Here is a 12,985-nt window from a genome sequence, read left to right as displayed (position 1 = left end):
CAGGAGCCTCGAGTGCAGGCCGCAGTATCGCCTTTTGATTTGCGATCATTGTGACTTGTAAGCGCACTCTGTTACTTATTATTAAGGATTATTTAGTTACAGTGTTGTTCAATGTGTGTGTGTATTTGTGAGTGTGTGTGTGTGTGTGTGTGTGTGTGTGTGTGTGTGTGTGTGTGTGTGTGTGTGTGTGTGTGTGTGTGTGTGTGTGTGTGTGTGTGTGTGTGTGTGTGTGTGTGTGTGTGTGTGTGTGTGTGTGTGTGTGTGTGTGTGTGAGAGGATACAGTAAAAGGGGAGCATATGGTGGTGATTTCAGCGAGGGCGGATCAGGAGTTATGGCTCCCTTGGGTCCCGCTTGCATCTATTATTCATGTTTTAGAGGGTCTGATAGCCACTCAACCTATGTTTGGTTACAGGCAAGCTTAGTGGAGGTCCTTATTTTAGCCTTTATTTTAGTATATATATATATATGTATAAGCTACTTAATCAGCTGTATTTATAGCGATGCTCCAATGTTTGCCATCACTGGTCATGAATCTAGGTCTCTTTATGGTCCACTTTCTACCAGCAGTGCATAAACGCTAAAAATAGTCTGGAGAGTGGTGGATAATCTACTAAATAAATAAAATCTAGACACAGCGGTTCTAAATTTCCCCCTCATCCTTCCTGCATTAGTAACGTTCCTCCTGTTCTTAAAGGGGGGAACTCAGCTGATTTATATATATATACGGGTCAGTTTATAGTCTTGGTTCTCGACCCCAGACTTTAAAGCAGGGGGAGATTTAATTTATATTCAGTCAACGTGAGTGAAGGTTGAGTCTAAATGGGCTCGCTGTGACTATGTGATGCATCATTATCATCATTACAGGAGGAGAAATGTCCTTTTCAGTCCAGATGAGGGTGTGAGTTTAAGTATTAAAGGTGGAGCATCGTGCTGCTGCCAGATTCGGATATGATTCAGACGTCAGGTCCGTTATCCTCGGGTTTTATTCCGATCAATCCGAACTGTCTTAACTTGTCTATTTCCGATGTGGTGTAAAGATTTTAGGCCCCCCGTTAAGACTTTTTGTGTGAGAACATTTGAGTCGTGCTCTGGAGGAGCTTTGTCACGTCTGAGAAAATAAACCCCCAATGATGTCATCAACTGTAATCTCAGCTTGAGCTTGGAGACTGAAAAAAGATAAACTAAAATCTGTGTTATCAAGTGGAGTTTGAAAGATAAAGACAGTTACTTGGCATCGGAGGATTCAATGGAAAGATGCTGTTTCTGGTATTGAGGTGAATGAATTCAGAGTTTTGGGGCTGAACTTAGAGAGGAGGGAGAATAAGTATTGAATAGTATTTTTCCAGTAAATATATTTCCAATGAGGATATTCACATGAAATTTTCACCAGACTTTGGTTTTAACTCAAGAAATCAAAACATTAAAGTCCATAAATGAAGTTATGTGGAATAAAGTGGAATGAAAAAGGACAAAGAGAAATGTATTTAATACTTAGTGGAGAAGCCTTTTGATTGTAATGACAGCTTCAAGACTTCAGACTGGAGCTCAGGTGTGATTTTGGCTCATTCTTTTAAACAGCCTTTAAATATAGAAGATTACGAGGGGGCGTCTTATGAACTCTGATCTTTACTTCCTTCCACACATGTTGCCCCCAATGGTGTTTAATGGAAATACATCTGAAGGTCTTTGCTTTAACCCATCATGAGACGTCTCTCGGTAACAAAAAACCTTTTTATAACCCGTCAATATGTTCTAACCCAGTTTATATTAACTCACACAGACAGGAAGTAGAATTACTGTCTAATTACTTACAGATTTCAGCTGCTTCCTTGCCTTTCTTTGCCTTGTTGTGCTGTTTTTTCTCACTGTTTTTGTCCTATTTCATTCCACATAACCTTATTTATGGGCTTTAATGTTGTGATATCTTTATATATATGTGGATTTATTGAGTTAATACCAAAGACTGGTGAAAACATCATATGAATATCCTCATTACTTATCCCCCCCCCCCCCCCCTCTGAATATTGACTGTCAGGCCTCTGCTGCTTCAATTTTGACCATATTTTAATAACAATCTGTCTCTTTTATTGTCAGTTATCCAGTTTTATGCATTGCAAAAACAAATCACGTATTGATTATAGTTGCATTGATTTTCATCTCTCTGTCTTACATCTGCAGGTGTGGAGAGGAACCGTCGCCAGGATGCGATACCGGCGGATGCGAGCGGCCCTGATCATCCTGCGTGCTTACCGACGCTACAAGGTGAAGTCTTACATCCGCGACGTCAACCGCCGCTTCAAAAACGTACGAACCTCCAAGGACCACGGCAGGCACGTGAAGTGGCCGACACCCCCGAAAGTCCTGCGCAAGTTTGAAGAGGCGCTCAGGAGCATCTACAACAGGTACTCAGAAAAAAATGACAGCTTTTTATCTTTAACCCTCCTGTTGTCCTCGAGTCAAGGAAGAAGGAAGGAAGTGAGGAAGAAAGGGAGGAAGGAAGGAAGGGAGGGAGGGAGGAAGGAAGGAAGGAAGTGAGGAAGAAGGAAGGAAATAGGGAGGGAGGAAGGATGGAAGGAAAGAAGGAAGTGAGGAAAAAGGAAGGAAGGGAGGAAGGAAGGAAGGAAAGAAGGAAGTGAGGAAAAAGGAAGGAAGGGAGGAAGGAAGGGAGGAAGGAAGGAAGGAAAGAAGGAAGTGAGGAAGAAGGAAGGAAGGGAGGAAGGACGGAAGGGAGGGAGGGAGGAAGGAAGGAAGTGAGGAAGAAGGAAGGAAAAGAGGGAGGAAGGGAGGGAGGAAGAAGGAAGGAAAAGAGGGAGGAAGGAAGGAAGGGAGGAAGAAGGAAGGAAAAAAGGGAGGAAAAAAGGAAGAGAGGAAGGAAAGGAAGGAAGGGAGGACAGAAGGAAGGGAGGAAAGAGAGAGGAAGGAAAGAAAGAGAGAAGGAGGGAGGGAGGAAAAAAGGAAGAGAGGAAAGAAAGGAAGGAAGGAAGGAGAGAGGAAGGAAAGAAAGAGAGAAGGAGGGAGGGAGGAAAAAAGGAAGAGAGGAAAGAAAGGAAGGAAGGACCGAAGGAAGGAAGGAAAGAGAGAGGAAGGAAAGAAAGAGAGAAGGAGGGAGGGAAGAACGACAGACGGAAGGAAGGAAGGAAGGAAGAAAGGAAGGGAGGAAAGAAGGAACAGTCAAAACAGACGGGGTCATATTGCAGAGTCGGTCCTATTGCAGAGCAAGTTTTGGCTTTTTCAAACTCTTTAAATGTATAAAGTGAAAAACTGCTCTTAAAATGTTCACAGCAGAGACGGAGGATGAAGCGTTTTAAAAAGAAAAAAAGTTTTTTTAAATTGCCATCTTTTGAAGAAAAATGGCTTTTTCTTAAATTGGCTGAACTAAAAGCGGATCCGACCCCAACCGCAGGAGACAACACATGGCCCCGAGTTTTATTTTACATCCAGATGAGTCCTTTTTTTTGAAGCAACTTACACATTTTTTCCTTCTGCCTTGAGCTCACACTGAGCATTGATTTTTTTTTTTTTCCCTCCTCCATCAAAGACTCATCACAGCCTTTCATCCTGACATCTGTTTGTTTTTTTTTTTGTCTTTCTATTTGAAGCCAGGCACACAGTTAGAAATAGCCTTCACAGAGCGCCCTGGTGGCCTAATAGTTAAAGGCACATACCGTATAACCACAGCGTTAAAGGTTCGATTCCCACCCAAAGGGGGGGGGGGGGGGGGGGGACCTTTGTTGCATGTCACACACAACCTCGCTCTCCCTTTGCTTGTTTCCCACCTCGATATACACTCGCTCTCAAAGAAAATAGCCTTCCTGGAGAATGATGTTGGCTGTCAGGACTTTGTGAGTGAAGGAGCCAATAAGTGCGGTCCAGCTGGGGGTCGGCTGCAGTCCTGCTGTAGCAACCCGCTAATCCAACTATCACGGTCTTGTGCTGTTTTCCCCTGATGGAGAAAGTCGATTTTCTTCCTCTGCTATTATTTGACTCTTTGTGTGTGTGTGTGTGTGTGTGTGTGTGTGTACCTCCAGGTGGTGGGCATGGACGCTGATCAAAGGACTCTCTCCAGAGGAGGCCCTGCAGGTGAGGGCTAAGGTAGCGAGTCTGGAGGCTCTGAAAGGACACAGAGTCGACTTGGGGCTGCAGAGATCCTGGGAAGGAAACTACCTGGTGAGTAGGTGGGATGGCAGCGTGGGTAGAAGAAGAAGAGGAAGAGGAGGAAGAAGGGTGCAGGCTTCATCATTCCTCAAGAGAGAGAAAACTAAACTAAACACAGTAATATAGTAAAAAAGAGAGAAAGACAAAGGATGCAGCATAGATGAGAAACCACATATCATATAAAGACTTCCAGTATACCCAGTTAGTAGTTCATTTAGTCCATTATGACATTATTAAAGTCAGTAATTCAAAAAGTCGGGTTTATATATATATACAGTTAATGTCATAAGTGTCTACAGGATTTGGCACCAGATGTTTTATGCACGTTAAAATGTGTAAAATCACACGCTGTAAGACTTCCTTTAGGCATTCAGCATAGAAATGAAAATTACTTATAAGATATTAAGGTTTTTAATAAAAGTGTAAAAGGCGGAATCAGAGCTACATGCATTTTCCATTCTTTAAGAGAGAGAAAACTAAACTAAACACAGTATAAGAAAAGAGAGAAAGACAAAGGATGCAACATAAATGAGAAGCAACATATCATATGAAGACTTCCATTATATTGATGAATATAATGAATGACCAATACTACTAATCCAGTATACCCAGTTAGTTATTCTGGACTGAACTGGTTTGATGTCTTTGGAAGCTAAATTATATGTGAATTAATCCAATGAAAAGTCCAATAACAGTTCATTTAGTCCATTATTAGACTCATAAGGTCAGTAATTCAATAAATTAGGTTTATACATATACATATATTTTTTTTATTTTGTTCATCAAACTGGATTTTTGTTTTTAAATGTCTACTAAATTTGGCACCAGATGTTAAAATTTGTAAAATCACGCACTATAAGACGTCCTTTGTGCAGTCAGTATATTCCACACTGCCAACGGAAATGAAAATAACTTATAAGATATTAAGGTTTTTAATAAAAGTGTTAAAGGCCGGCTGAAGCAGAATCAGAGCTACATGCACTTTTAATACAACATGACTTTAAATGTTTACGTTTTTTTAATTGTATGTAACCTGTAAACTTATCTTTATTTCTTTCTTTCTGTCACTAAAAACCAAACTAGAGACTGAACTTGTAAAGTAGCACTACAGTAGCTTATAATGAGTTGAACTTTGTTAACTTGCCTCGTCCCTGAATCTGAATCTGAGTTTGTACAAGATGAACATGTCTCTGAGTTTTTTTTAAAGCCTGTTCTGTTCTTTGTGTCCTATAGAAGCGAGACAGCCCTGACACCGCTTCATCCTTCACATTAGTCTCCAGCGAGCTGCAGCGGAAGGACAAATTCATGAGAGTCCTTTTCTCCTGCAACGTGCGGAAGGTACTTTCAGTCACATTAACAACACACCTCCAACCCAAAACGCTCCACCAGCCACAACATGTGTCTGTCTGTAACCATCACATCAACACAGCTGCTTCTGCTCCCTGCAGGGGGGTTTAGGTGTGTGTGTGTGTGTGCATGTGCGTGTGTGTGTGTGTGTGTGTGAACTTGCCCTGCAGGATGACTAATGATGAGGAGCTTTGTGTTTCCCCAGATTAACCGTTTCCACAAGGCCGAGGACCGAGCTGTGCTCATCACTGACCGTCACCTGTATAAGATGGATCCTCTGAAGCAGTACAAGCCCATGAAGAGCATCCCTCTATACAACGTACGACACACACACACACACACACTACTGTTTCCTTTATCTTTATCAATCAAACTTTATTTTATTTATATATACAGCAGCTTTCATACAGGTTAATGAGGTTTAAAGTGATTTACAGTTGATAATAAGACAGAAGAAGTGACAACATGAAGAAAAGGAAAACATTAAAAGATTTGAGACCAATGTACACAAGAGAAAATTAGGATGATAAAAATGTTTAAAAAAGATTTTAAAAAAGTAAAAAAATGAATATGTTAGGTAAGAGAGAATTAGAGAAAAGGCTTATTAAAAGTTATAGTAACAAAGAAAAATGAAAAAAATGAAATAAAGATGAAGTTTAATATTAAAAGCTGGAGTCAAACTATGTTAAAATAGAGTAAAAAGACATAACACAAGTATAAATGAAATAAAAAATATTAAGTTTAATAATAAAAGCTAGAGTAAACTAGGTTAAAACGAGATTAAAGACAAAAGAAACGGATGAATAAAGTCGATAAGAAGATAAAACGTATAGAATGATGATAGCGTAAAATGAAGCAGAAAAAAGTAAAAAATACAATAAAGATGAATAAAAAAGACTAAACAATTATAAATCAAAATTACAAATACAGCTACAACTAACGATATCAATTAGTCTGCTGTTATTAGTTTTTCTTGATATAAAAAATGGCTGAAAATGGTGAAAAAATGGCCGTGACACTTTCTATAAATGTCTTAATTATACGTCCAATACTCCAAAACCCAAATATAAAGATAATAAGTTCACAATTATACGGACAACAGCAGAAAATACGGACAACTGAGAAGTCCGAGCGAGAGAATGTTTGGCTAGAAAATGTGACTTAAGCGATTAATGATGTGAAATAGGTGAATGAAGGTTCGGTTAATTGGTGAGTCTCTAATTGGTCTGTAGGTGTGAATCTGAGCGTGTCTGATTGGCTGTCTGGAGTAGCACCCAATTTCACCCAATGTCAGCTGAGATTAGCCCCTCCCCCCACCCCCACCCCCGACCCTCCAGAGGATAAGCTATAAAAAAAAATAGGCTCATTATTATCCGACGCTTATGAAATAGCATTTTACTGCATATTTTCCAGCAGGATTGAATATATCAGACTAATAGAAGCTGAGATCTGCTACATGCTAATTTTGAGGAAATGCAGCCAGCGTGCAGAGAGATAATGAACGAGTCCAGATTGAGAACGGTTTATCGCTTTTGAGTGGAATTGAATTACATGTTACACAGTTGAACAGGCTCGACATGAACCGCCGTACATCACATTACAGCACGATAATATAATATAATATGGTGTCTACTGTGAATATTATACCTCAAAATGATGATAAATTAATATAAAACATGAATATGAGCTTTTGTTTCTGAGCCCTCGTTAAATTACAGACACATTAAAGAGTCTTATTGTTCATATTTTACTGTTTTTATATCCGCTGTTGATTCACACAAGATGTTTATATTCATGATTTTATACACTAATGCAATTAAATGTTCTTTAAATAACTAATTAAAAGGATATAAAACTTTTTTTTTTAATTGAATAAGATGAAAAACAGAGAAAAAAAAGGAAGATGTGTAAATTTAAGCTGGATAATGATTCACACTTACCCTAACAGCTGAAATTAGATCTTAGGAAGGAAGGGAGGAAGGAAGGAAGGAAGGAAGGAAGATATAAGGAAGGAAGATATAAGGAAGAAAGGAAGGACAGATGGATGGAAGGAAGGAAGGAAGATATAAGGAAGGAAGATATAAGGAAAGCTGGAAGGAAGGAAGGACAGATGGAAGGAAGGAAGGACAGATGGAAGGAAAGAAGGACAGAAGGAAGGAAGGAATATATAAGGAAGGAAAGAAGGAAAGATGGAAGGAAAGAAGGACAGATGGAAGAAAGGAAGGAAGGACAGAAGGAAGGAAGGAAAGAGGGAAGGACAGAAGGAAGGAAGGAAAGATGGAAGGAAAGAAGGACAGATGGAAGAAAGGAAGGAAGGACAGAATGAAGGAAGGAAAGAGGGAAGGACAGAAGGAAGGAAGGAAAGATGGATGGAAAGAAGGACAGATGGAAGGAAGGAATGACAGAAGGAAGGAAGGAAAGAAGGAAAGAGGGAAGGACAGAAGGAAGGAAGGAAAGAGGGAAGGAAAGAAGGAAGGAAGGAAGGAAAGAAGGACCGATGGAAGGAAGGAAAGAAGGAAAGAGTGAAGGACCGAAGGAAGGAAGGAAGTACAGATGGAGGGAACATTTACCCTAACAGCTGAAAACATTGGTTAGAAAATTAGAAAAGTCATCAAATGTAATAAGTTACATTACTTATTACATTTTAAATAGAGTAACTAGTAATCTATAACCTATTACGTTTCCATAGCAACCTTCCCAATGCTGACAGGAAGTAGAGAAGTAGAGAGAGGCTGTGAAGCATCATACAGTAAAAAGAAAGAGACGGAGATTAATTGTCAACCAGTGCGAGATATACAGATGAGCAGAAGTAATTTAAACTCTACTCTAATTAACTGTTTGAGTCGGACTACGCTGCAGCCGGCCGAGCGTAATTACAACGGCTTCCTCATTATAAACCGTATATCAGAAAATGAGCGCTGTCTCAACAAAGCCGACGCTAATGGAATAAAATAGACGAGTTTAATTATCGAAGGCCGAGTGCGGAGATCGGATTATGTTTTTTCACACTTTTATTTTTGGTTCATTAGTTCAGATTTCTGTGTGTTGACAGAAGTTATTGAGTGCTACACATTGTTGTTTTAGATGCTTTGCTTGTAAATCCTGAAGTGATCTGAGTCGTCTTCTTGGAGCTGTGGCAGAGAGGTGACGGTATTATCTCTGATTTCCCAGCAGCTTGTTATCCGGTGGCAGCGTGTCAATATGCAAAGAAACACTCTCACTCAGCTCGACAATTGGCTGGTTTTTCAATTCATATTCACACTGTGATAGGTCCATTAAGGCTGCTGCAAGAACACAGCACATGAGGCTGTTTCCATGGCAGAAGCGGCCCGCGTGTGTGTGTGTGTGTGTGTGTGTGTGTGTGTGTGTGTGTGTGTGTGTGTGTGTGTGTGTGTGTGTTGACTTCATGCTTGTTGTTTTTTCATGTGCACTGAAAAAAAATGTAGATTTAAGATTGAATTTTGTTCTTTTTCTGTCTTTTTATTTAAGTTGGCATTTTATTTTTGACTGTTTTTAACGACCTGGTCAAAAATAATAATACTACTGAGACACACACATAGTTTTAAACCTTTAAATCTAACTTTTAATCCCAATAAAATCACCTCACATGACTTCTACTTCCTTGTAAAACAGAATATGTTGAATCTTAAATGGTGACATCATCCTGCACTTTTCATGTGTACTGAAAAAAATGTAGATTTAAGATTGAATTTGGTTATTTTTCTGTCTTTTTATTTAAGTTGGCATTTTATTTTTGACTATTTTATATCAACCTGGTCAAGAATAATAATAATAATACTGAGACACACTCATACTTTAATACTTTTGAGCTTCTAACTCTAACCTTAAAGTCCCAATAAAATGACCTCACATGACTTCTACTTCCTTGTAAAAAAGAATATGTTAAATCTTAAATGGTGACATCATCCTGCACTAGTGTAAACAGTGCGTAAATTAAAAATTCATCCATTAAAACCTTCATAAATCTTTGAACATCCTCCACAAATTGTGCTTTTCTCTTTCTAACTGTTATCTCATTGGTTTACACTTGCACTATATCCCCGCACCTCAACTTCCTGTTTCAACAGGAAATACATAAAATCAAAAACAGAAGAGTGTCATTTCTTTAAACATCTCTTACAGACATGTTTTTTAAGACTTATACATATTTCCTTCCCTCCTTAAATAACATCCACTCCTTCTCCCTCATTGAAACATCCAGAGTTATCACACACTAGTGGGCGTAAATTTAAAATTCAATCAATAAAACCTTCATAAATCTTTGAACATCCTCCAGAAATTGCCATCTCATTGGTTTACACTTAAAAATAATCCCTCCCTGCTCTATGCCCCCCCCCCCCCCCCCAACATCCTGATTCAACAGGAAACACATAAAATAAAGGAGGTAATTCATTAAAGATCGCCTCCAGACATCCAGTTTTAAGACTTATATAAATACTGTGATTAATAATTAGTTTCTAACATACTTCCTTCCCTCATTAAATGACATTTACTCCTTATCCCTCACTGAATAGTAGTAGTAGTAAACCTTTATTAAGAGAAACAGAATTAAAATAAGAATAATAATTAATAAAATACATTTATACAAAGAAGTTATAAGTAGATGTCCAAGTGACACAAGTGTGTTTAATTTAAGGAAGTAGGGGAAGAAAGGGAGGAAGGACAGACAGAAAGAAGGAAGGACAGACGGAAGAAAGGAAGAAAGGGAGGAAGGACAAAAGGAAGAAAGGGAGGAAGGACAGACAGAAAGAAGGAAGGACAGACAGAAGAAAGGGAGGAAGGAAGGAAAGAAGGGAGGAAGGAAGGAAATAAGAAGGGAAGGAAGGAAAGACAGACAAAAGGAAGTAGGGAAGAAAGATGGGAAGGACAGACAGAAGAAAGGGAGGAAGGAAAGAAGGAAGGAAAGGAGGAAGGAAGGAAATAAGAAGGGAAGGAAGGAAAGACAGACAAAAGGAAGTAGGAAAGACAGACAGAAAGAAGGAAGAACAAAAGGAAGAAAGGGAGGGAGGAAGGAAGAAAGGGAGGAAGGACAGACAGAAGAAAGGGAGGAAGGAAGGAAAGAAGGGAGGAAGGGAGGAAGGAAAAACAAAAGGAAGAAAGGGAGGAAGGACAGACAGAAGAAAGGGAGGAAGGAAGGAAGGAAAGAAGGGAGGAAGGAAGGAAATAAGAAGGGAAGGAAGGAAAGACAGACAAAAGGAAGTAGGGAAGAAAGGTAGGAAGGAAAGACAGAAAGAAGGAAGGACAGACGGAAGAAAGGAAGGAAGGAAGGAAAAACAAAAGGGAGGAAGGACAGACAGAAAAAAGGGAGGAAGGAAGGAAAGAAGGGAGGAAGGAAGGAAGGAAATAAGGAGGAAGGAAGGAAAGACAGACAAAAGGAAGTAGGGAAGAAGGGTAGGAAGGACAGACGGAAGAAAGGGAGGAAGGAAGGAAAGAAGGGAGGAAGGAAGGAAAGAAGGAAGGAAGGAAAGACACAAAAGGAAGTAGGGAAGAAAGTTAGGAAGGACAGAAAGAAGGAAGGGAGGAAGGAAGAACAGAGGGAAGCAAGGAAGGAAGGAACGAACAAAGGAAGGAAAGAAGGAAGTACAGACGGAAGGAATGAAAAGAACACAGGAAGGAAAGTACCCCTCAGCGGGCCAGTTCTGGCCCCCAGGCCTCATATTTGACACCTCTGATCTAAATCATAATTGAGTGGAAAGCCCAGTCTCCCTTTTTTAATAAAATAATGACGTGAGAAAGAAGCAATATAAAAAAAAAACCTGCTTACTGTTGACATCCAGAAACATTCATACAACCAAAGAGCAGCGATGTAATATAAATGCAAATGTAAAACACACACACCTGCAAAAACAACAACACTAATCAGATGCTGTCAGTAGTTCCTCGCAGCGTCCACGAAAAGGTCAGCGAGCTCCTCTGAATGTAAACAAACACGACACCATTAGGAAACATTGCATAGTTCATGAAGTGAGGAACATAAATGTGCACAAACAAGGTTTCCTGAAGTGTCACCTGCAAGAAAAAACCAATACAGAAAAGAAAAGAAACATTTTGATTAAACCTATCATATCTTCTATTATATTCTGCTACTGCTCCAAAAATAAACCGACTTATTTCTCCCAGTGACCTTCCGAGGTGACGCTTAGATGAGACAGGAAGTCGAAGGTGTAATACATTAATCTCCGAGGGGGGGATACGAGTGGAAATGAGTGAGATATGAAAGCCTGTGGGGAGTGACATCAGTGACAAGACAAGACACCCCCCTCCCCCCCTCCTCCTCCTCCTCCTCCTCCTCCTCTTCCTCCTCACCCTCCATGTTCAATCTGACAGAAGTGACAGCAGGGGAATTAGAGAGCTCAGAGACGGGAGATGGACAACCCCAAAAGACGACATATCGCTGCATCTGGATGGGAAATGGGAGAGATTGAGTTGAGACAGATGGTGGCAGAGAGAGAGAGAGAGAGAGAGAGAGAGAGAGAGAGAGAGAGAGAGAGAGAGAGAGAGAGAGAGAGAGAGAGAGAGAGAGAGAGAGAGAGAGAGAGAGAGAGAGAGAGAGAGAGAGAGAGAGAGAGAGAGAGAGAGAGAGAGAGAGAGAGAGAGAGAGAGAGAGAGAGAGAGAGATTTCTAGTTATTGTTTATTCAGAGATCTCAAACACAAACACCCTGAGTTGATAGATGAGGCTCAGGTCCATAAACAAGGCAATATGGAGATATCAGTCTGGTAGTAAGACGGGGTTTGCAGCTTTTATACATCAACAGTGCACATTGAAGCTATTTTCGCCCCTTTTCTAACCATGAAATAAATATTTTATGCCCATATTTTTTAATCCAAACAATTGAGATTATGTTTTATTCTTAACCACTGTCGTCCTCCCGGTCAAATTGATCCCGTCTGTTTTGACTGTTCCTTCTTTCCTTCCTTCCTTCCTTCCTTCCTTCCTTCCTTCCTTCCTTCCTTCCTTCCTTCCTTCCTTCCTTCCTTCCTCCCTTCCATCCTTCCTTCTTCCTCCCTTCCTTCCTTCCTCCTTTCCTTCTTTCCTTTCCTCCCTTCCTTTCTCCCTCCTTTCCTTCCTTCACTCCTTCCTTCCTCCCTTCCATCTTCCCTTCCTTCCTCCCTTCCATCCTTCCGTCTTCCTTCCTTCCTTCCTTCCTTCTTCCTCCCTTCCTTCCTCCTTTCCTTCCTTCTTCCTCCCTTCCATCCTTCCTTCCTCCCTTCCATCCTTCCTTCTTCCTCCCTTCCTTCCTCCCTACTTTCCTTCCTTCCTCCCTTCCTTCCTCCCTCCTTTCCTTCCATCCTCCCTTCCTTCCTCCCTTCCATCCTCCCTTCCTTCCTCACTTCCATCCTTCCGTCTTCCTTCCTTCCTCCCTCCCTCCTTTACTTCCTTCCTTCCTTCCTCCATTCCATCCTTCCATCTTCCTTCCTTCCTTCCATCCTTCCTTCCTTCCTCCTTTCCTTCCTCCCTT

The 12,985-nt window shown here is 40.4% G+C and overlaps 1 protein-coding gene across 1 annotated transcript; it reads left to right on the top strand.

Annotated features, from left to right (window-relative positions):
- Positions 1 to 2,179: 2,179 nt before the first annotated feature.
- On the top strand, positions 2,180 to 5,822 carry LOC133977119 (unconventional myosin-Id-like; the record flags this gene model as incomplete). The annotated part of the gene is made up of 4 exons (XM_062415256.1): positions 2,180 to 2,403; positions 4,030 to 4,168; positions 5,390 to 5,494; positions 5,709 to 5,822. Coding segments are annotated over 4 exons (582 nt in total), but the record flags the coding sequence as incomplete, so codon positions are not given.
- Positions 5,823 to 12,985: the final 7,163 nt, after the last annotated feature.

The sequence above is a fragment of the Scomber scombrus genome, unplaced genomic scaffold (genome assembly GCF_963691925.1).
Source record: "Scomber scombrus unplaced genomic scaffold, fScoSco1.1 SCAFFOLD_516, whole genome shotgun sequence".
In the NCBI taxonomy this organism is placed as follows: domain Eukaryota; kingdom Metazoa; phylum Chordata; class Actinopteri; order Scombriformes; family Scombridae; genus Scomber; species Scomber scombrus.
Note: the sequence above shows the minus strand (reverse complement) of the source record. Positions and strands in the feature narration are given on the sequence as shown.